The sequence below is a fragment of the Podarcis vaucheri genome (genome assembly GCF_965113315.1).
Source record: "Podarcis vaucheri genome assembly, chromosome: 6".
NCBI classification, from domain to species: Eukaryota; Metazoa; Chordata; class Lepidosauria; order Squamata; family Lacertidae; genus Podarcis; species Podarcis vaucheri.
In genome coordinates, this window is record NC_138764.1 from 10,918,920 (window position 1) to 10,943,508 (window position 24,589).

A 24,589-nucleotide genomic window follows, 5' to 3' on the forward strand; every position below is an offset into this window, starting at 1 on the left:
CCTTTCAGTAAATTTTAGTGGGGATGTCCTGTACATAAATGAACACCATAATTGTATAGTATCTGCAGACTTTAAAAAACTGTGGGCATGTTATATCGTATGAAATTCTGCAGGGTACAGGAACCTCCTTTTGTGAGCAAAAAGGGGTCGAGGGAAACAAACTGCATAATACAGTTGTAAGTGCATGTGCATTTTCGAAGCACTTGCATAGTAATTCATGGCCTGAACTTAGTTTTTTAAACCAGCTATTCATTCCATACTTGTTTGGAAGGATGCTTGATCAAAAAGGTGGCATCCTCTTTAGTAATGCTTCTTATCTTAGCAAAAGTACTTATCCTGTCATACAAACATTTACATTTGTATGTTTACAAATGTATGTTTTAAATTTGTTTTCTTGTAATTAGGAGCTAAGCCTGCCATTCTCAGGAGGGCAAGATAGCTTTTCTAAATTTACCATGGAAATGGTGCGGCAGTACATGAAGGAGGAAGAAGTGCGGTCAGCTCACCAGTCGTCCCTGCTTAGGCTACGTGAAAAAGCACTGAAAGAGAAGGCAAGGGCTGAGCTAGCCTGGCTGGAACACCAGAAAAAGTAAGAGTGTTCAGAGAACATAATGACCCCAAATTTAGTAATTTGTGCTCCATCCTAGGACTTCTTTGGTTTTCTGTCAGTTTTGTTAAACTCTGCTTCCAAACCCCTTTTGCAAATGTTCTGAATGCCATGAAATAATGATTAAACAAAGAAGTGTGTTTGTAGTTACCCAAGTAGAAGCCCTGGGGGCAAGGTTGGTGCACAGTGGTGCTGCAGAAGCAACTGCAGAAGCCAGATGGAGTTTAAATGAAGTGTGATTTTTTAAAAGCATAGCTCTGCCTCACTTGTAAGGAAACAGTGAGTCTTTCTGTATATTTCATATTAACTTTAATATATTCTATCATGTGGATTCTTGAAAAGCAAAGAATTACTGTCCATCTTTCTTTTGAGGGAGATCTTCCAGACAGTGCAATCCATTCTTCAGCTGATGACCCTACTCTTTTTCACACATGTGAACCGTCAAGCACTTATTGCTTGCTGGTTCTAATATTACAGAACCTGATCATCTGTGATGGGATTGGATAGTTCCATTTCTTGGCCTAGAGATTAGAATTGCCTCTAAAAAAGAGTTTGGCTATTTCTGCCCCCGAAAGGCCCAGGTTCTTTATCCCGTAGGCCCTATGTTTTGGGGAGTATGGTCCTACTTGAAGTAATTAGCTAGTACTAAAAAATGAGTGCTGCTGCTGTCTCATCAAGAACAACCAAAATGGCCAAATATGAGGTACCAGGATTGCACGGGGTTATTGCCCACCTGGTAAGTGAGAGTGTGAGTGCCACGGTTGCTCTTTGACCCACCCTTTCAGGTGTTGGCTAGTGTAGGCACAGGAAGAGCATGTCTGTATAGTATCCTAAAGCCATCCCACATGATGTAGAAGCATCTAAATTACTTCAACACATTAGCTAGATTTGAATTAGTCTATTAGAACAAGATTATATTGGCTATGGGGCTCCGATGTTTTGTGCTCCAGTTCCCGTCACCCCCAGCCAGCATGAACAATGGTCAGGAACAGTGAGTGTTGTAATCCAAAACATTTAGGGTAAAGCTGTCCAAAGTCTAGCAGAATTGGGGGAGGTGTGTAGTTGAAAAATTCCCCAGGGGGCAGAGGGATCCTGGTGGGGTGGGGTTGATGTGGGGTGAAAGATGCTTTGTGCATTTGCCCGCACCCCATAGTCCCCTTTGACTAGACTTGACCATCCAGGTGTCTTTTACCTTTACCCCTATGCATTTGCTAACCAAAATAAAACTGTATTACCAATATGTAAATGAAAATGAAAATCCATAACTACCAAAACAGAATTGCAATGCAGAAGTGAGAGAAACTGAACTTTCCTTGCCTTGATTCTCACAGGCGTTTACGAGACAAAGGAGAGGACGACAAAATGCCACCTATCCGAAAGAAACAGCGTGGTCTACTTCTGAAGTTGCAGCAGGAAAAGGTAAAAAATAATTTTAAATCCACCTGTGCCAAGTTTCTCCTTAATCACTGAATTTTGATCTGGTGTATAGGGCTGGGCAATATCTGGTTTTCAACATAGTGATATATCACCACCTAAACATTGTGATATACTGATACTGATCACAATGTCTGAAATAAGGTTGGAGCTATGCAGAGGCATCGTGATAACAGCTTTTCAACATCGCTGTTTGTCACCAGCCCAAACATTGCAGTCTGGCGACATACCACAATTTTGAAAACACAAGCTGCATTGGCCTGTGCCTGCAAGACATTGGGTAAAATTGCCACAGCGCCCAGCAGGGTGGGACATGGCAGCTTGTTTGTATGGCTCAGCTGGGGTGCAGGAGGGCTCCCTATCCCCAGCAGAGCCATCCCTGGTGCCCTCCTGCTTGTGTGGGAGCCAGTGCTGGGCTGGGGAATCCTTTAAATGCTTGAAGGGGAGCGGCAGCGGCACACTCCTTAGCTGAGCAGTTGAAAGATGCAGAGGGAGGAACAAGCTTATTGGAGCCTCGCCAATGAAGCTTTTTTCTCCCTCTGTGCAGTATGGGGGCAGAGTGGGATGGCGGTTTCACTCAGCGATATACCGCTGAGTGAAGCCGACATCACTGTCTGTTCCACATACCAGTCCTGGGCGATATATTGATATATCACCCAGGCATATTGTAAACTCCTTTGGGAATTTATTTTCGGCTAAAAAATTGGGAGACGGGGAATGTTTTAGACAGTTGCATATAAAACATTGCCCATACTTTAAATCTTTGAATCTGAAGCAGACGTGATGTATGAGGAAAGTGAGAGCGGAGGAATGGAGAAAATTAGTATTGGAGGTGAGGTACTGAATTCAGAAAGGGGCAGAGGGGAGGAACAAAAACCATGGGAGAAAACGTAAGTTTCAACCAGTGCATTATAGAAAACACACTGGAATAGGACATTGCAGAGAGAAGGTAGGTCTGTTTCAAGAGGGTTAGAGCCAGTGAAACAAAGGAAGTGGGAAGGAACATTGATTGACAGAAGAGAAGATGAGAAGATTAGCAGAAAAGTTGAGAAAGCTAATTATTAAAATAAAAAAGCTTGTAATGAAAGCAGGAAGTATAAAGTAGTGATAGGGATGGGGGAAGGGGAAAGAGATGTGGTCCAAACTACAGGTGAAGACAAACATACCAAGCAGCATAATGAGGAGCAGAAGTGAAAGGCTGAAGATAAGAGAGAAACCTGCAAAAACATTACTGCTCTTTTTTTGCTTTGCTTTATTGTTCTTAACTCATAAAGGCAGAAATCAAGCGTCTTAAGGAAGCCAATAAGGCAGCCAGAAAGGAGAGGCAACTGATTCTTAAGCAGCAGGAAGAGATAGAGCGAATACGGCAAACCACTATGAAACTGCAGGAAAAACTGAAGTCTGCAGGGGAAAATAAACAGGTAAGCTTCACTGCAAGAGCTGGAAACATGCACCTGAGAGTTAGCCTGTTATTTTTATTTGTAGCACTGCAGTTCTCAAACTGAATGAAAAATAATTGAGACAAAAAAGAGGGGTATAAGTTTTTAAAATAAAGAAGCTGGTCCTGAATACTTTATTGCTGACATTTAGGCTTGGAAAAGGCCAGCCACACAACAGTGACTTCTAAAATAATAAGATCTGTTTTTGTTGCTGGAACTGCAGATTGTGCTCATAGGTCTAGAGTTTCTCAGTATAATTTCTGTCCCACCCTTCCTCCCCACGGAGCTCTAGGTGGCAAACAGGTCCACAATTTAAAAATGAAAAAAGCAAAAACATACTGAAGCAGTTAAAACGTTCTAAAAACAATTGCATCTAAAAGCATTTACAGTTAAAAATATTTGCATCCAGTGATATTGGAGTTATATTAAGATGCTGATCACAGTGTATATAAAATTGATAGAGGAAAATATTCCGCAAAAAATGCAAGGTACATGGATATAGAAAGAGAGAGATAATAGCTAGAGAAATATGTATAGATAATAGAAAATAGCTTTTTACATGTTGAATATCTATTTGGGTTTTTTTGTTTTTGGTCGTAGGAGCATTTTAGTGAGGACGATGTAAAGCGAACACGTTCTTCAACCCCGCTGCCATCAGATGCAGAAACATGGAGCCTCTCCTCCGTTTCCGGCTCTGAGACCAGTAGCATTATGCAGAAACTAAAGAAAATGCGCAGCCAAATGGATGAAAAGTAACTATTGGTGGTTTTTTATTGATGAGATCAGTAACTGGTTATAAGGTTGGCTACTTATTTGGGGTTTACTTTTGCTTCCTATAGCTGTAGTGTCATTTCAGTTTAGCTAGCCTCACTGGTGGCTTGGCATTGTACATTGAACATACGAATGAATGTGAATATACAAAGTTGCCTTGCCATTTCGTCAAGTATCACCTATTCCAGGGGTAGCCAACGTGGTGCTCTACTGACGTTGCTGAACTCCAACTCCCATAATCCTTAACCATTGGCGGTGCTGGGGCAGATGGGAGGAGTTGTTACTTTGTTTGTTCATTTTATATCCTGCCCTTCTTCCCGCAGGAACCTGGGGTGGCAGACACAGCATTAATAGGACACTAAAAAACCCACAAATAAACCCACAAACAGTTTTAAAACATTCTAAGAAAACAAACCCAGTTTAAAACATTCTCAGTGAGTGATCTCAAGGTTTCCAGGAACAGTGTATTGTGATCAAATGCCTGGGTAAATGCAAATATTTTTACATTTCCCCTGAAAGTCAGTAATAAGTGAGACAGGCCTACCTGTCACAGAAAAAGCCCTGTCATGCGTCACCACCAGCTGAGCAGTCCCCAGTCTCAGCGCAATCAACAGGTCCTCACCTGACAATTGTAGGATCTGAGATCGTTGATACTAAGGAAGGGGCTCTTTTGGATACTTGGTCCCCAAGCCATTTATTGCTTTAGTACTGACACCATGAATTTGACCTGGTTAGCTCACTGGCCACCTGGTGACACATTGTTCCATTGGGTTGCCCCACCTACCAGCCTAGCCACTGGATTCTTCACTAGCTGCAGCCTCCAGACCATCTTCAGGGGCAGAACCACATTACAGTTGCCCAGACAGGAGTTCACCAGAGCGTGGACAACTGAGTCCTAGGCACTCCTAGCCACTTGAGGTTCCAGTGACAAGTTGGAATCCAGGAGTACTCCCAGACTATGAGCCTGTTCCTTCAGGAGGAGTGCAACCCATCCCAGGACAGTTTAGACACCTAATCCCCAAACAAAAGAACCACCCGCCTATAGCACTTCAATCTTGTTATCAGGATTCAGCATCAGTTTATTAGCCTGCATCCAGCCCTTCACTGCTTCCCACACACCAGTCCAACCAACACCTTCACAGATGGAATGGAGAGAGAGAGAAAAAATTGTGTGTCATCAGCATACTGATGGCACCATGCTCCATTTCCCAAGATGGCAGCTCTCAGCAACTTTATATGATGTTAAATAGCAAAAGAGACAAAATAAACCCATGTGGGAACCCATAGCCCAAAAGCCATGGAGCTAAGCAACATTCTCCTGGTACTACTATCTGAGCATCATGCTGCAGGTAGGAGCAGAACCACTATAACAGTTTTTTCACCTCTCTGAGTCGCTGCAGAAGAACACATGGTCCACCACTGAGAGGCTAAGGTGAACCAACAGGGTTGCATTCCCCCTGTCTCTCTTAGTCTGGGTGACTAAGGCTGTTTTGGTGCCAAATCCTGGCCTCAAACCAGACTGGAATGGATCTAGATAATCTACTTCCTCTGACAACATCTGGAGTCCAACAACGTCTGCAGGGCACCACGTTAGCAATTGCTGGTCTATTCTGATAGGTAACAAGAGACTGTCTAAAGTCCTGGACAGGAAAATCTCTCTGACATCCCTTTTAGACTGGACATGTTGCGCATTGAACTTGGGACCTCTTGCATGCAAGATGCATGCTCTCCCACTGAGTTATATTGTTGAGCGTACACATCTTCTGCAGGGCTGCAGCTGTATAGATGCATTACTTTAATGCGTAATGCTTGCTATATAATGTGATATCTATCTCAATGCAGCTTGTAAAGAGGTGGTCTTTCTATTCAGCTTTTGCTACCTCCAAACCAAATGTGATCGTTGAAACTTAACCTCAAAGGCTCAAATTCATCAGGAGAACAATTCATGAAATAAGATGGTGCAGCTTGAGGTTGTGTGTTGGGTTGAGTACTTGCATTTAAAAAAAAAAAAGGATTATTTTATTTCTGTCGTATGTAGTATTAGGCATCTTCCCACTGGTGAGGACTTTCAACTGAAATACTGCCTTTCAGTCACAGTAAAATTTGTTTTTATTAGTTCTATGCAGGATTTAAATTCCCATGTGGGGCTTTGGGTAGGTGGGGCAGGGAGACACAAGTGCCAGGGTTTCCATAAATGCACTGGGGTTTGCCCTCATCACTGCCTTCAAAAGAAGCCCCTGAACATCAGAATGTAGCCTGGCACCAGAGCCAGCAATAAGACATGGCAGTTTGGAACTCTCCCTAAGACACACACTCTGACAGCTTTTGACACACACACCCCCCCCCCCCGCTCTGTTAGGGTCTGCTGTCCATGAAAAAAAGATGCTGGTTTCCAAGATGATGGAAGCACAGCGTGTTTCTTTTTATGTTTAAAAGAAACAGGTATCTGGCATATTTCAAACTATTGCATTTTTTACATGTGCTTAATGGGAGAGTTCTTTAACAAATTATTCTGCTAAATTACATAGAAGCTTTTAGGGACGCGGGTGGAGCTGTGGGTTAAACCACAGAGCCTAGGACTTGCTGATCAGAAGGTTGGCGGTTTGAATCCCCGCAACGGGGTGAGCTCCTGTTGCTCGGTCCCTGCTCCTGCCAACCTAGCAGTTCCAAAGCACGTCAAAGTGCAAGTAGATAAATAGGTACCGCTCCGGCGGAAAGGTAAACGGCATTTCCGTGCGCTGCTCTGGTTCGCCAGAAGCGGCTTAGTCATGCTGGCCACATGACCCGGAAGCTGTACGCCGGCTCCCTCGGCCAATAAAACGAGATGAGCGCCGCAACCCCACAGTCGGCCATGACTGGACCTAATGGTCAGGGGTCCCTTTACCTTTACCTTATAGCATATTTACAACAACAGGCAGCTTAGCCTCCTGTTTCACGCCTGGAATCGGCAAGTCTGTATGGAAAAGCAGAATATTTTGTAAATTGTCAAAGATGCCGACAAATTAGAGAATGATGCTCTTGGGCTTTCTGCAAAACTAGGTTTTATCTGACAGTTTATAGGATTCCTCCTCTAAGGAATTATCAGGATCTGTGTTTGGTCAGAGGAGAAATAAAAGACTTTGTCTGTAGTTTGCATGTGAACAGGAGCATGCTCTGTCAAAGAATTAACCCCTTGTGATCCTGGCACATTCAGCCCCCTGACATGGAGCCGTCCCAAACACAAGTGATACTTCATGTTGCTGTACCTTAGTGAGTTCCTACTGTGCATGTATAACTGATTAGTGCCTATGAATAGCATGACTTTTACCATTTACCAACTTTCTCAGCCAGTGCTTTGTTTGGCTTTAACATTTTTGCCATGTAGACATTTTAGTAGAGGTGATGTCCTGTTGCAGAGCAGCATTTGAAAAGGAAAGTGTGTGTGTGTGAAGTGTGAAATCCGAAGAATAAAACCAACTTCTGGTGAAAAATGGCAGCATATGAACTCTTCAACTGACATTAGTTTTCCACATCATTTTGAAGTTTTGCACCAGGAGTTTCTGTGCATTGAAGTTGCAGCTTTTTTCCTTTTTATTTGGCGTTCATTTGCTTAGCTTAGGGCAGTTCATTAGAGTTCTCATTAGTAGGAATGTGTCTACTAGCTAGAACATGGCTTGAAACCTTTGTTCAAATGATCAGAATAGCAAGCCGTTTAAAATTCACTACTGAAATGGATAGGTGGAATCCCTTCCTCTTATAAACAATGGGGGCGGGAATCATAAAATGCAGCAAGAGTAAGATGTGTTTCGTAGTGTAGAAAGTGGCTGGCTTTTGACAGGGAACGAAGGGTTGTAGGTAATGCATGGTTACGTTCTGTTGCCTTTGGAGTCTTCTACTTGTGGAAAGACGATATGTTTGACATTTAAGACCCATTTGTGCAAGATGCTCTCCTGCTCTCATTTTTCTGTCTGTTTCTTGCTATCTTGGCTTAAAACTCTTCCTCCTTATTTTGTAGACACTGCTCTCCTGTTCACTACTTCTTCTCTGTCTTTACGTCTCACCACTGGGCTTCTCTCAGTGTCTGTTTTCCCAACCTCCATCCCAAATTCCAGCTGTATATCTACAACCAATTGGTCAGGTAACGTTCTACCTTTTTAAGTGGTAGACTCTTTGATCGAGCATGCTCTGTTCAGTTTTACATGACTGGGAGGCTCTTCATGAATTGGACGGATTTTTCACAGCTCTTACCTGGTAATTCTGTAGATGTGACTGGCAGTCTCCTGCCTCTCTTAGTTACCCAATGCATAATTTAGTGTTAGAGAACAATGGTTTAGGCAGAGATTCTGAGATTTAATTTGTCTTTTAGCACCTACCTATCAGCTGAGATCACCAGTTTTGAGATTTTTAACTGTATATAAATAAAAGATTCTTCAGTTCAATTATTTGCTTTCATTAAGCTGTTCAGACTGATTTGAAAATAATGTTGGTGCCTTGTATATGGCCACACTGGTTGAAATTTATCCTGCTCAAACTAATAAATGAGCCCAAATCAGAGTTAGGAATAATGATGCAATCTAACCAAATGTGTTTCTGTTTCCAGTAATTGCAGCTTCCACCAAATAATTTGGGGTATTTTCATGGTGGCCTGATTTTTAAAAGGCATGGATATTAGGATTAGCAGAGGGAGGTACAGCAAGCAAAGGTTGTTGACTTGCAAAAGCTATGTGGGAAACAGAGACACAATATAGTTCTGGACTCTTTATTTCCTTGACACATGATGACTGCTTTGCCTAGCTCCTGTTTTTAACCTTCACAGGATCCTTGCTGTTTCCAATATTTTCTCTCTAATTATGAGGTTCAGACTTACTATTTAAATTTTTTTTAATGCGTCTTAGGTTTTTACTTGGCACAAGACTTTGAAATTCATTGCTTTCTCGGTTGAAAGACATCAAAATGGAGAAAGGATGCTCCCTGGCACCAAATCCTTCTTCTGCTTCTAACTTGGAGAATAGAGACCATTGGGATCATGAAATTTCCAGTGTAACAGAATGGGAAAAAAATCAAATGATCAGAAGCAATCATCACCCCACTGTCTGTTGGGTTCTGACTTACGGACCTAAGCCTTTGGCATGTGGAACAATAAGCTTCCAATTAAAGCTTTGTCTGAACATGTCTATTTTAACAGCAGAAGAACCCAAACCTAGACAACAGCGTAGGGCAATTGTTTAGGTATTCTTTTTTTAGCTCCCATGGAAAGTGTGGCTTCCATAAGCTGGCTACCTGGCAATTGACACTGCTGTGGTTTTAGGTTATCTGACTTCTACCCACAGGAGCCCAATTCCCAGGGACCAAGGTCCCTTTCCCCCCCATGAAATATTTGAGGGGGCTGAGCCCCCCAAAGCTGATGGGCATTGCCATTCAAATGGTGTGCATGTGCCATGACTTGTGATCGATTTTGCCCCAATATTTTATTCACGTTGGCATCCGTGCATATACCTAAGCATTTGGTTCTCCTTTGTCAAATTTCCTTATTCTGCTAAGGATAATTAGTGAATGGTCTCCTTAGGAGGAGATCCTCCCTTGTCCCAGTCTTCTGCTTCCTTTTGTAATATATGAAACTTGAATATTTTGGTTTTGTTGCTTAGAACTTCCAAGAACTGCTAGGAAAGAAGTTCTGGAAATGTAATTGATATAGCTTTGTGTCAAGATTCATTGGAAAGTCACAGTAATAATTACCTTTTAAATATCTACTTCTCAGCTTTCTAGATCAGGTTTTTGCAATCTTCATTTTGTGCCCCATTTATCAGAGGATGATGTGGTCTGTCTCCATTATGCTACCATTAAACAGCAATTATTTATACATACATACATACCACTATAGAGAGGCACTATTCAAATTTTTTTCTGCCACCAGGGTTTGGCTAATTTTGTGTTCACTATTTGTATTTCTTAGAGCCCTGTTCTCATGGTTGACAGTATTTCAGAAGAACTATTTGTTTCTTCAATCTCTTGTAACTTGGGGCAGTAGGAAAATGTATGGCTTGGTGGAGATGTGTGCATTCCATCTCAGCAGCTTCTTTCTAGAGGATTACATTGATGTTCTGGGCAATAGAGTCTACTGCAGTTCCTGACACAGTTTGTTGATGAGATAGAAATCCTGAATTCTATTATTGTTTGCAAAGCATCCAGATATGGAGGTGAATTGCTATACAGCTAGCAATGCAGTTCTATTAAATTGTAAGCCTAGACTTACAATTATCTGTTACTTCAAATAATCTAGAATTTATTTGTAACATTCTTAAATTCTGTGCTGCTCACTCTTTGTTCTGTTGAAAGATCAACCTGGATGGGAGCTCTCCCCCCCCCCCTTATTTTTTAGGGCAGGTTGTAAAGTGACATGTATTAACTTCTGTTGCCTCTTCTTACTTTTTCATGTATTCTTGTTGTACTGAATTAGCAGCCATGATACTAATTGAAATATTGTTATTAAATAATGTACCTTAGGCCAAACGTGTTAATGGAGGGTCAGGTACCTTGTCTCCTACACTTTGTGGCCCTTGTAACCAGTTTCTCACTGTTTTGTTTGCCAGGTTCTTGACAAAGCGAGAGCAAAAATTGATGAAGCGTCGCCAGCACGCTGAAGAACTGCTGGAATGGAAACGCCGCTTAGATGCAGAGGAAGAAGAGATACGTCAAATAGAGAAGCAAGCCCTGGCTGCCTGGGACATAGAGCTGCTTAAAGCAAAAGTAAACAGAAAGGGGGCCGGAGACCAGAAATCTGATGCAAAAGGTACAAAAATGAGAGGGTGCTTTTGAGAAAGACCTTGATTGGGTTCTGATCATGGAGGAAAGACTCATGCAGTTGGCCCAAGTCACAGGAGCAAGATGATCCTTTCCTTCAACATGGAATTGCACCACAGTGGAGCAGCTCTCACATCTTCCAGAGATAGATAGTCTGATCAAAGGGTTAGATCAAAGGGTTATGCCCATTTCACATGATTATTAGACAGATTCTTCTTCTTTTTATAGCAGCCATCACTCAAAGGGAGGAGATCATCAGTTAAGCTTTGGTTTAGCTGCTGTGTGACGGTTCTTGGTAGTTGTGTTTTTTTCTGGAGGGGGAAGAATACTTGGTGCACTTGATATAGCCTTCTGTGTTGGGGGCGCTGTGGGTTAAACCACAGAGTCTAGGGCTTGCGGATCGGAAGGTCAGAGGTTCGAATCCCCGCGGCAGGGTGAGCTCCTGTTGCTTGGTCCCTGCTCCTGCCAACCTAGCAGTTTGAGAGCACGTCAAGTGCAAGTAGTGCCCCAGCGGGAAGGTAAACGGCGTTTCCGTGCGCTGCTCTGGTTTGCCAAAAGCAGCTTAGTCATGCCGGCCACATGACCTGGAAGCTGTATGCTGGCTCCCTCGGCCAGTAAAGTGAGATGAGTACTGCAACCCCAGAGTTGTCTGCAACTGGACCTAACGGTCAGGGGTCCCTTTACCTTTTTACCTTTTCTTGAATGGCTGATCTTGTCTTGAACTATTCCAGTTCATTGTATTTGGTGAAGAACTAATGCCAGTGCTTTGATCTGGCAGGATAAAGATGGTAACAACAACCTTTCTTCAACCACCTTTCCTTTAAATGAAATTGGGGAAAATTGAAATTGCACTCTGTGTGAAAAATGAAACATTAAAATTCCATTATCAGTCTAAATAGCCCCAAATGTGAAAATCCAAAGTATAGGAGCTTTGTTTATTCAGTATTTGAAGGAAGGAGGTATATAACTATACCTTACTCTATTTTATAAAAAAAAAAATTGGTTTTACATTTTAGTTTTACATTCAGACACAAAATACAATCATAAAGTATAGAATTCTCTGAATTCTCAGACTTCCTTCCTTCCCTCTGTGGAATCCGCAAATAATCACTTTCCACTGCATATCATATTGTCATCTATTTGTCCATAAATACTCAACTTTATCCAAAGTTCTTTTTCAAGTGTTTTGCAAGTGTTATTGCAATCCTGCTAATATTTTTATTTGTTTAAGTGTTCTCTCAAATAAGTTACAAATTCCCCCCAGTCTTTATTAAAAATTTTATCATCCTGGTTTCTGATTTTTTTCCAGCCATTTTAGCATAGTCCATCAATTTTGTTATTGATTCCTCTCTTGTTGGAATCTTCTCTTCCTTCCATTTCTCGACTAAGAGTATCTGGGCTGACGTAACTATTCCTTAGTCTTACCTCTTTTTCCTTTGGCTGACATCTCCAAGGAAAATAATATGCATGAGTGGGATATCTGGGGCCTTTGTTTTTTGTCACTGTGGTTGTTACATACTTCATATAACATCACTTTATAGTGATGACCCTAGGGCTATCAAAAGCAGCAATAAAATATTTGTAACATTTAACTGAATCATTGCCAGATACATCTCATTGGACTGCAGTGCATCACCTCTCCCCATATGAACCAACCCAGACCCTGCGATCATTATCTGAAGCGCTTCTTTTCAGAGGGCGGCAACATGAGAACAGGGTTTTTCTGTGGTTGCTCTCCGCTTGTGAAATGCTTTCCCCAGGGAGACTCACCTGCTGCCTTTGTTACACACCAGGCAAAAACATTCCTTTCCTCCCACGACTTCAGCTAATTTAATAATCTATGTCAAAACAAAAAAAATCCTTCCAGTAGCACCTTAAAGACCAACTAAGTTAGTCCTTGGTATGAGCTTTCGTGTGCATGCACACTTCTTCAGATACCAGTGTGCATGCACACGAAAGCTCATACCAAGAACTAACTTAGTTGGTCTTTAATTTGCTACTGAAAGGAATTTTTTTGTTTTGACTATGGCAGACCAACACGGCTACCTATCTGTAATTAATAATCTGTGGTCGTTTAAACTGGGGGGTGGGTATTTTTTTTTTGTCTGTTACTATGGTATGTATTTTGTGCTTTTATATTGTAAATAGCCCCATAATCCTCAGATGAAGGGTGGTGTAGAGATGGTGATGATGATGATGATGATAAATTACTAATTACAATTGCTTGTTGTTCAGCTGTGCCTGTGATTTTTGTGTGAGGATTCATTAATTTTGTGTGTGTCCCTCACCTCAGTAAAGGGGAATTAAATTTGTAGTCAGAACATTTGTATCATCTCTGTATGTGAAGGTGGCGGTAGTTATTGCTCTACTGACTCTACTCCACTATCTTTCCCCAGAAATAGCCAGTGAAGATGAGTCTTCAGTGCTACCATGTTCTCACCTGAATAATGAAAGTTCTGTCCCTGAAGAACTGGGCAGTGTCACTGCTGAGAATTGCCTATCAAACATCTCTGAGGACCAAGAGCAGTTGGAAAGCCTGGATCACAAACCTACTGAAGAAATGGTTTATAAACACGTTAGTGAACTTGTTTATCACTGTACTAAAACCATGTTGCACTAAATATTGCATATAGTTTATTTTCTTCTTGGAAGAAAAAATAGCATTAATATTTTGATTTCAGCAACTTGTAGTATATCTAATTATAGCTGCAGATGGAATTCTCCTAAAAGTTCACAGATGCTTAGAAGTTTGCTGTAACTTAAAGAACTATGACCAGAGAATGTTTTCCATACTTGTAATTGGTCTGTTGAAAATGATTATCAGGATGCATGTTTCCCACCCACCTCCCATGTGAATTTTACAAGCAGATTACTTTCTTCCCTCTTTGAATAGTCTCCATCCAAAAGCAGCACATCCCCGTCAAAGCAAGAATCTAGCAAAGGAACCCACAGAGCTGCGGAGCAGCTAAATTTATCTACAATATCCCAAGATGTATCTTACTGTTGGTCCGATGAATCTTTTTCCATGACTCAGTCAGGTACGTATTAGAGCTTCGGGATTCCTATCTTGTTTTTCAAGCATAAGTCACACTCAACATTTAGGCATTAATATTTCTTTCTTGCTGGGGAAAGTACATATTGATTGTTTCCATTTAGGAAGCTTGTTCACTAGAGTAAGTGTCAATGTCAGTTCTCAACACTCCCCCCCCCCCGGGGCTTTTTGGGCTGAATCTTTAAGAAATAGGTGTGAAGGTACGTAAACTTGAAAAAGCTTGGAGTTCTTCCAAAATTCCATTGATGAAATCAACATTACCTGGGTGCCTAACTGCACTTAGCTTCATTGATATATGAACAGGTTTGTGAAGATTGCTACATTAAATATTAGCTTACTCATGCATCACCATCAAACTAGTTGGACCTTAATAGCATGAGCAAACAAGAGAAGGCCCTGACTCAAAAATCGTATGATCAATCAATTAGTAAAGCAGTAAAAAAAAGTAGTACTACGCATTTGTCTCTGAAATTATGAAAACTTTCCTTATCAGAAACTGCATCTGATCAAAGTGATGTTGAAGGCCGGATTCAGGCTCTGAAGGATAAGTTACGGAAGAGAAAGTCTGTTGTTTACCAGCTGAAAAAGGAGCGGAAGAAGAGGTACAAGGAGAGACTGAGAGCCCAAGAGGCTAGTTTGATCAAGCAGTTAGAGGTAAGGATAACTTGAAAGAGGTGTTTTAAATAGTCATAGAATCTATAAGAAAAATCATTTTCTCCTCCAGCTTGGTAGTAATGGTGCCACTATTTCCATGTTTTCTTTTAAAATGCACAATTTTAAAATAGTAATCACAGCTTAAAGGTTGCAGTTTTCTAAGATTCTATAGTCTTAGTGGTGCTGACAAACAGGGAAGAAGAATGCTCTTCTGAGGTACAGTTTAGTTAATATGCAGTGGCGTAGCGTGGGTTGTCAGCACCCGGGGCAAGGCAAGTAATTTGCGCCCCCTAACCCGTGGATTTTAGTAGGGACAGAGAGCTGCGAGTGCGACCATGCTCCCCCCCCCCCAGATGTTGCGCCCGGTGCGGCCGGGCCCCCCTGCACCCCCACGCTACGCCACTGTTAATATGCAAAAGCTATTTGTAAAAAATAAATTATTTTCAGTTATAGCATTCTGTATTGGCATATGTTCTGTATTGGCATATGTGTATCTGAAGAAGTGTGCATGCACACGAAAGCTCATACCAAGAACTAACTTAGTTGGTCTTTAAGGTGCTACTGGAAGGAATTTTTTTATTTTGACTATGGCAGACCAACACGGCTACCTATCTGTAACTGGCATATGTTCAGTAAGACTGTCAAGGCAAACTTAATTAAAATGGAGCAAAGAGAATTTTCACAAGAATCTCATCCTCTGTTTCTCTTTGTTCACTCATTTTCAAAGTAAGAATTAAAGTTCTCAGACTTTCCTCACCTATTCTCAGACTTATGATGAATTCATCAAGAAGACTGAAGCAGAACTGAGCAGGGACCTGGAGGCAACGTCTACTGCAAAGCCTCAAATTAAAACCCCGTCTTCACCTACTGAGAAACCAAAGATCAAGTCATCTTCACTGACTAGGTAATACAGTTGTCTTTCTAAGTGTATGCCATTGTATATCTCAAAAAAAGTTTATATTTCTTCCAGATACCACAGTTAAATTTGTTTGTTGTATCACACTGAGTTGGAGATTAAGACTTATGGGGAGATCTGTTTATTTTTTTAAAAAAATGCCCTGGCCTAATTGCAAGTTTTGGCCAGGTTTTTTTTTACCATGTTTCTTTAGTGTCTTTAGCGTATCACACTTTCACATACCATAATGGCATAATGACTGTTGGTTTCCCATTGTTTTTTTCTTAAGGTCAGAACCAACAAAAAGTTGGAAATCGATAACTGATTCTGAACGTCCCAGAGGGTCCCTGGAGTCCATTGCAGAGCATGTTGGTACGTAGCTTGAAAAACCAATGCTTGCTGATCTTGTCTCTGCCGAAACCTTCCTGGATATTTACAATGTGCAAACTGTATGAGTGGGTAAACTATATCCAAGATAAATGATTCTTCCTTCTTTGGAGCTATAGTTTTTGAAAGTAATGTCAATTCAATCAACACTTCCCCCAGTAATTAATTGTAACAGTTTCCGGACTACAGCCTTGGAACAAGGAGGTACAATTTCGGAAACTGTTTCATGCCGAAAGTATGAATTTCAGAAATATAGTTTATATTGGTATCAAAGTACTGCACATATTTCCTAGTGTTTTTCACCCCTTCTCTGTGTGCGCAGTTACGCTGTGTTTTTACATTTTTCTGTACTTCTTCAAAGTTGAAATGAGGCGGTATTAGAAAGTGTGCACAAAACTTTTCTACACATAAAAAGGATTATAAAAAGTCAATTGCTTCAACCCTTTCTCTTCCTTTTTAAAAATGCCAATTTGAGATTGAAATCAAATAGATACCAGATAAAAATGTTTAAATTTGGTTTAAATGTGTCCCAGAGGACTCTCCCCAGGTTGCGCCCCCTGTCACCAGGCCGTGTTCCTCACTGTCCCTGTTTGGCAAGCCCCTTGAGTGCTTTTGCTTGGCTGCAATGTGTCCTTGAACTGTGATCAATGCCGCTTGCTTGCTTGCTTGCTTGGAGGTGGTGGAGATATGCACGTCTTCGTGTGTGTGTGTGTGTGTGTGTGTCTGTCTGTCTGTCTGTCTGTCTGTCTGTCTGTCTGTAACTCTTCAATGTTTGCGTGGCTGGAATGTAGCCAGCTGGAATGTAGCCAGCTAGGATCCTCCATCTACTTTTGCTTTTGGCCCCATCCACCACTGACACATTGCTCCAGAAAGTTGCTCATGAGGGAATACAGCCCTTGAAAAAGATTCCTCGCCCCTGGTTTAAAATATTCCGTTCCTTCCTGTGAATGGAACGGGGCTTTCCTTCCTCGCTCCTTCACTCTGGAATTCTCACTGCTCTTACCCCAAATCTGCTGGTGAGCATTAGGGACCCCCCCCCTGGAACAGTGTGGGATCTGGTATGAGGGACTGCAGATAGGGATGGGAGCTAGAGGAAGTCATTTTGTTGTGACTGGAAGAGCCACTTCGGATATATATGTTTGGCACTGTAAGATAAAACTACAAAACTGTACAGTGGTGCCTCGCAAGACGAAAAGAATCCGTTCTGTGATTCTCTTCGTCTAGCGGTTTTTTCGTCTTGCGAAGCAAGCCCATTGAAGGATTAGCGGATTAGCGCTATTAGCGGCTTTTAGCAGCTTATCTGCTGATCGGATCAGCTGATAAGCGGCTTAGCAGCTTAGAAAAAGGGGGGAGAAAGGAAAAAAAACCAGCAGGAACTCGCAAGACATTGTCGTCTTGCGAAGCAAGCCCATAGGAAATTCGTTTTGCGAAGCACCTCCAAAACGGAAAACTCTTTCGTCTAGCGAGTTTTCCGTCTTGTGAGGCATTCGTCTTGCGGGGCACCACTGTATTAAGAATTCTTAATACAGGGATATGACTGTAGATATGTGTAGTCTCTATTGGTCCTCAAAACTGGGGAAAGGACCATGGGCAGGAAAAGAAACAGGAAGAAACCTTAGGGGCTTGAAGAAACATTTCCGCCCTCAGTGGTTTAAGAACTTGGTGGAAATTGTTGTAAAAAATGTGCTCCTGAGGAGGAATTAATTCTAGAAATAAATCTGTCTTCAACTATGTAGAGACCTTTCCTTGTTTTTTCCTGCATTATACCTCCCAAGTTAATTTCTGTGGTGTTCTCTCATTCATACTCTCTCTCTTTCAACTTCATGAATGTAAGCCAGAAAAATGCAGGTGATTAGCATTTCATAATGTAACGTAATACAACCTGTTACCTATTATGTTGCTAATTGATAGTTTTCACTGTGTTGGAGTTGTGAACCTCCAAAATCTTGGATGTGCACTCTTTCATTTCTCCACTCACTCCCCCCACCTCCCATTTTCTCTGTCCAACTCTATTGCCCTTTTAGTGAAACATTGGCCTTTTAAAGTATCTGTGACAAGTTTTACATATATATTTCTTTAGTTGGATATAGTGCTGTTCTTAACGGATATGTTGTTAAGCCCCTCTGGGTTATTTTGTAAGGAAGTTGGGGTGTACATTTTTAAAATAAATGAAAAACTACTTGACTGCACAGGTGTTTAGCCTGGCTATCAAGGATTACACTTTTTCATTAGAACACAAGCATTATTGACTTAACTGCTTTAATAAGGTTAAATTGCAAATGTTATACAAAATGATGTAAGCCATTCGTGTCTTTATTCCCACCCCCCAGATGCCGCTTCTCGTGAGAAATCTGTGTCTGCATACACCAAAAAATTCATTGAAGCAGAAATTCAGACCGAGGAGCACTCCCGAACACTAAACTCATTTGCACAGTCCCCAAGAATATCTAGAGCAGAACCTGGTAGTTCATTGGACAGTTTGGCTTCATCAGCTCTCTTCAAAGACTTAGGAGACTTAAGCAAAACATCCCATGTGTCACAGGACAGGTTTGAAGATGCAGAGAGTTATGATTCTATTGTTTCCACTATTAGATCTGTGATACAAGAGGAAATTGAATCCGTAGAATCAGAGGCAGAAGTTTCTCAGAAGGTTTCTGAAAGATGTGATGCTTATAAATTTAACAAAGAGCTGAAGAGTTCACCTCCGGCTTCCCTAAAGACAGATGTGTGTCCTGAGGCTGAGCTGTTGGAAAAGAATCAGACTGAGTTGGCTTTTGTATGTGTTGAGAGAAAAACTGAGATGCCAAAGGAAACTAACAAGGATGATAAAAGTGCCTTATCGATCAAATCCTCTCCTGCGTTGAGCAAGGAGCTGCTGAAAGGAGATGTCTTGGTTTCAGAAAAGATTTCCATTTGCAAAGAGCCAGCATATTCAAATGATTTTGAAGTGTCTTCCTCAGGAACAGAGATGTCAAAAGATGAGACATCTCTTACTGAATATTATAAGGATGATTTTGACACATTTACATTGTCCCTTGAAAAAGACTCTAGGTCACAGGGGGAGAAATCTTGCTATACAAAAACTCCTAGGAGTAGTATTGAAAGTGATGAAGAAGTAAGTGAATGTCTCAGTGACAAGTCTTCATCTGTGGCTGGCAGTGTTCATTCAGAGAGATTATTAGAACTGAAGTCACCCACAGAATTTATGAAAAGTAGGGAACGCAGTGATGTGGAAGAGGAACCTTCTCATGTTGATTCATCACTTTGGATTTCCATTTCCAAGACAGAAGAAGAAACCATTTTGAGAGGTTTCAACATTGGTGACAGAGTTCTTGTGAGTAATATCCAGCCAGGTACACTGAGATTCAAGGGCCTGACAGAGTTTGCTAAAGGCTTTTGGGCTGGTGTAGAGTTGGACAAGCCTGAAGGAAATAATAATGGCACTTACAATGGCGTTCAATATTTTAATTGTAAAGAAAAACATGGTATTTTTGCTCCTCCACAAAAAATTTCTCGTATTTTGGAAAGTTCCAATAATTTCATGGACACAGCTGAAAACTCTTTATGCAAACAAGAGCTAAATCACCACAAAGTGGATCAAAATGAAAAAGAGAATCTTGAAGAGGAGAGCGAAGGAAGAAACCTAAGTAAGAAATGTCTCCAGAATAGTTCTCCAAGAGGTGAATCTGCCGTAGAGGACTCACCTGCAGCCGAAGATTGTATAACATTTGACTCTCCGCTCCTGGACTTGCTGGCGAAAGAAAGAAGCCAATTAGAAGCACAACTTAGAGTCCCATCCCAACAGGAGGAAGATCAGATAGAGCAAAAGAAAAAGGTTGGCTTGCTGGCCGATAGCCTCCTGCAGGCTTTTGTGAAGGACACAGTTCATGAACTGTGGCAAATTGGGAAGGTCAAGAATGAGAAAATCCAGTGTAGCAATCAAGACCTCTGTTCTGTCCAAGAAAAAAGATTGGAAGCTGATGACCTGCAGAGCACTTTAATTTCTGAACTGGATGATGGCGAAGAAGTTTATTCTCCAGATATGTATCCCAGAGCTGTAAGTACAGTCAATCTCTATTGGGGAGGGGGGAAGACGTCTTCAGAGAGCTCTGCAAAACTCTTTCCAAACCTTTTCACCTTTCATTTCAAGCTCTGGTTGTGGGGCAGACTTTTGAAGCATATGTGATTTTGACAAAAGGATGTGGCAACCCAGCCATCAGTCATGTGGCATCACAGTGACATAACATGATAGGTGGATTACCTGTTGAAGTATGCCCACAGTTCTAGCCCCTGGAGCTAAAAAAGGTCCTCTACTTCCAGTCTAGCCATTAAGTCTTATGACTGATGAATGGAATGGGGCTTATCTGGGGCTGATGCCTACTAGATTCCACTGTGTATCAAAATGTGGCATACACTATAGGTGAAAACCACTACTGTTCTGAGTAGCAACCACTTTCTTTTTATTCTACAGGAAAGCCCTGTGTGTTGTGCCAGTGGTCAGGAAGAGCTTGCCAAGAGGCTGGCAGAACTGGAGCTTAGCCGGGAGTTCCTGGATTTATCGGACGATGAGCAAGATTGGTTTGAAGAAGACTTTGGCTTGAGTTCTCAAAAACTCGTTCAGAAGGAAGCAGAGGACTTGGCTGTGCCGTCTGAAACAGAGCCCCCCAAAGTGCCTTCCAAGCCATGTGAAGAGCTATTGGCTGTCCCACACACTGCAGAAGAGGTGGAGGAGCTGGTGCATGCAGCAGCTGAAGAATTATGGAAGTGCAAAAAGCTGGGGCACGAGATTCAGGCTTTCAGGCTCCCCAGAGATATGAGCGATTCCCCCAGAGATGATGACATTGAAGCTGTTAGTGAACAGATCTATAAACAGGTACATCAAGGGAGACAGTTGGGATTGTTGCTCTCAGATCCATGTGAAAAATACTTAGGAATCCTTTGGAGAAGAAGGAATGTGCTCTTTTGGTCTCCAGCTTTATTTATTTAGTTAGTTATTTCATTAATACATCTATTCCACCTCTCCTCTAAGAAGTTCCAGGCAGCTTCCATGGTTCTCCTTCCTGCCCCAATTTTATATTTACAACAACCTGTGATTAAGCTGAAAGGTAGGAAGTAGCCGAAGGTCACCCCCAGAGCTTATATGACCTAGTTGAGATTTGAATACAGCTCTTCTGGGCCTTAGTCCAACACAAAGTTAGGGGGTGCTTGTAGGGGGTTTGTGTAGGTGTGCAACAAGAGGAGGACCGTTAGAAAGTAATTCTAGAAGTTGTACCTCATCAGGAAGATTCACCTTCCACATTGAGAGACATATGCACCAGAATAGCTGTGGTCACTATGCAGGTGTAATTATAAACCACAGACTGCATATTGATAGTCCTGGAGAATACAACATCTGAAGCTATTTTTATTCTACATTCTTATGTTTACCAAGGCTGTGTTTGACTTAACAAGAGAGATTTTTGAAGAGATCTTTGCAGAAGATCCCAGTATTAACCAACCCATATGGATGAAATCCTGCAGAATTATTACTGGTTATTTCCATCGAGTAAAAGATCCAAATGATCTCGAGGAGATCAAGGTAAGAATGAAGCTGTTAATTTCATTTAGGGACTTGGCACATTTCATCTGTAAGCCAAAAAAAGTTGTATAGAAATAGCTTATAATTTTATCTAGAATTTTAAAAAATAAGCCATGACTTAGTGTAAGCTTTCCTAAGTGTGACCCTTTCCATTTGCCAGTTTGCACCTATGCCCCCATACAAGGCTTGTTATCTTTTTGTTATAGCAAGAAGACTTAAGCTCTACCATGAATACATGACTGCTCTGACCTGTATTCTGGGATGTAAAACTGATGAGCTTTGTGGTTCACAAATACATTTATAATAGTTACTGCTGTAGTTAGGTATCAAGTTGCTTTATTGTAATTGAACTAGCATAATTCTGAGAGTCCTTCCTGGATAGTATGTTAAATTCACTGCATTTTAGTTTCTGAGGAGGAGGTTTCCTAAAGAATATACTCTTGTCACCTCTTAAGATGACTATAGTGAATAGGATTTTACTATGTTTAACTACTATATAAACCGACAACACATTTTCAGAATTTTCACAAGAATGACCAAGGAAACATGTTATATCTTCTATTGTACATTCCATACCCGACAGTACAAAGTTCTTCACTGGATATCTTCCACCTTTGAATTGTGTTGGTAGAGAGGATTCTGTGAATAGGATATATTTCTTTCAAATATATTTAGCTCATTCTTATATACTTTACCCTAGTGTTTCATAACAACGGAGGTGCTCAGGCTCTTAAGTTTAAAGAAGGAGCCGAACCACAAAACGGACTGGCAGAAAATGATGAAATTTGGACGGAAGAAACGTGACAGAGTGGATCATATACTGGTCAGTAGATATTTTTAAAATTAGTTGCTGAAACATTTACTGGATAGCTATCAAAGGACAGGGAGTTCATCTGCTTATCAATAAAATAATTTGCCCTTCTGTGCTTATACTGAAACTCATGGACATGCTCCAACCAAAACTGAGCACATTAAAAACCCATTAGACTGTAATGGCTTAATGGAATCTACTAACTCCAGAGCAGAGCATTTGCTTTGTATTAACTTCATGAGTAGCAAGAACCCAGTGTTTGCCATTTGGGGCTGCCTTGCTAAACCAAGCCAAAAATTGTTGTCATCAGCTTTGTCTTCCTTCCATCCTGCCCTGATGGAGACAAGCACTTTCATTCAATAGCAGCCAAGGAGAAAACACACACACACACACACACACACACACACCTATTTCCTGCAGGAAAAAGAGGTGGACAAATACCCCAGATTCACCAGATGCTTGATGGCAGTGTTCAGAGCACCCATCACTCTGCAAAAGCCAACCAAATCACAGCCACCCTTTCCTGCTCCAAAATAGAAAAGTGTTGGGGGGGGGTTGGGCCCTACATGTTTAAAATGATCCAAGTGTCTTCGCCACAAAGCTACCAAGCTACTTTCAGCCTTCCTTTCAAGGAAGGGGGAAGAGAGAGGATTCCCACGCAGCTCTTGGGACAATTCTCAACCATCTCTTAACTTTGGTGTTAGAAGGAAGACACACTGTTCAGCAGCGGCGTAGCGTGAGTTGTCAGCACCCGGGGCAACGCAAGTAATTTGCGCCCCCCCTAACCCCTAACCTGCGAGTTGCCGCTGGCGCTGCCGCCCAAACGACGCCACTTGCCCGGAGGAGGAGGGGGGCAGAGAGGCGAGGAAAATGCAACGGCCCAGCAGCTGCAGCAGCACCGGCGGAGGCGGGGCTGTGAGGAGGGGCTGCCTGGCGCGTCCTCCGCGGCGAGCACTGAGAGCCGCTGCCTGCCGGGCGCCTTCAGCCCGGGCGCGCGCACAGCTCGTCGGTTCCGCGAGACATGCGGCTCCGCTACAGCCTGCGCCCGAGGCTCTTCGGCGACTCCGGAGGCAGCGAGCGCGCCCCCCCCCCAGATGTTGCGCCCGGTGCGGCCGGCACCCCTGGCACCCCCCACGCTACGCCACTGCTGTTCAGAGTAAATACTGAAGCCTGGCAAGGGAGTTTTATTTGAATTGTGAGAGTAGAATGGGTGCTGGTGGTGATGTAAGAGTTTGGAATTTTACTTCATCTTAAATGGGCATATACAGTATATACTCAGTCATGCTGTTATGTCATTGTATTGCACAGTATGGGTGGAGCTTAAAATCACGGCCAGCTGTCAAGACAGACATAACAGTGGAGGTTGGGGTATAACACTACAACTGGCCTGAAGCCCTAGTGTGGAGTGAGTGTAGTCACTGGCAAGGTTATTGCAATATTTCCAAGTTTGCTTTTAAGCTGTTATATAAATGATGACTATATTATGTTGTTCATAATAAAACACTTGTGTTGATTTCCCGAAGCCTCTTCTAAGGTGGGAGGAAGCAAAGGTAGCTGCAGGCTTTTACAAGAACGTGCTTATTCTAAATATGGATACAGATTTGTATTTAATAGTAGGAACTTTCTCTCCCTCTGCCCCCTCTAAATTCTAAGACACAGGAGCTGCACGAGGAAGAAGCGCAATGGGTGAACTATGATGAAGATGAGCTGCAGGTGAAGATGCAACTGGCAGATGGAATTTTTGATGCCTTACTTAAAGACACTGTTGATGTCCTTCACCAGATTAATGAAAAACACAAGAAGCTGCTGCCCGTCTGACACAGAATATTTTTTTCCGTAGCAATATAGTTTTACATCTCCCCCTTAAATAAACTGGAGTTATTAAAATGAAGAACAATGTTTACTATTTAGTTTCCATTGCTGGCTGTCTCGTGCTCTAACCCAGTTAGCACCTCCATGAGTGTCACCCACAGAGGTGCTAGTTTAGAGCACGAGACATCCATCCATGGAAACTAAATAGTAAACATTGTTCTTCATTTTAATAACTCCAATTTATTAAAGGGGGAGATGTAAAACCATCTAGTACTCCAGTGACAGAAGCTATATTTTACTTGGATGTACTGAGCTGAGCTGCAGAACCAGTTTGACACGGTTATTTACACAGACACGTACACACACGCT

The 24,589-nt window shown here is 41.9% G+C and overlaps 1 protein-coding gene across 9 annotated transcripts in view; it reads left to right on the forward strand.

Annotated features, from left to right (window-relative positions):
• Positions 1-24,378, forward strand: part of CEP350 (centrosomal protein 350) — a 65,073-nt gene extending 40,695 nt beyond the window's left edge. For 7 of the 9 annotated variants that reach the window (XM_082228978.1, XM_082228977.1, XM_082228983.1 and 4 more), the window contains 16 exons: positions 405-589; positions 1,939-2,026; positions 3,316-3,462; positions 4,081-4,232; positions 8,246-8,368; positions 10,821-11,020; positions 13,428-13,606; positions 13,925-14,069; positions 14,577-14,737; positions 15,505-15,641; positions 15,922-16,004; positions 18,350-20,076; positions 20,491-20,892; positions 21,451-21,597; positions 22,298-22,420; positions 24,062-24,377. In XM_082228978.1, coding sequence (XP_082085104.1) covers positions 405-589; positions 1,939-2,026; positions 3,316-3,462; positions 4,081-4,232; positions 8,246-8,368; positions 10,821-11,020; positions 13,428-13,606; positions 13,925-14,069; positions 14,577-14,737; positions 15,505-15,641; positions 15,922-16,004; positions 18,350-20,076; positions 20,491-20,892; positions 21,451-21,597; positions 22,298-22,420; positions 24,062-24,226 — 4,164 coding nt within the window. In that variant the 3' untranslated portion in view covers positions 24,227-24,377. Of the gene's footprint in view, positions 1-404; positions 590-1,938; positions 2,027-3,315; positions 3,463-4,080; positions 4,233-8,245; positions 8,369-10,820; positions 11,021-13,427; positions 13,607-13,924; positions 14,070-14,576; positions 14,738-15,504; positions 15,642-15,921; positions 16,005-18,349; positions 20,077-20,490; positions 20,893-21,450; positions 21,598-22,297; positions 22,421-24,061 lie in introns of all 9 variants that reach the window. The other 2 variants (XM_082228979.1, XM_082228982.1) reach the window with 2 other exon arrangements.
• Positions 24,379-24,589: the final 211 nt, after the last annotated feature.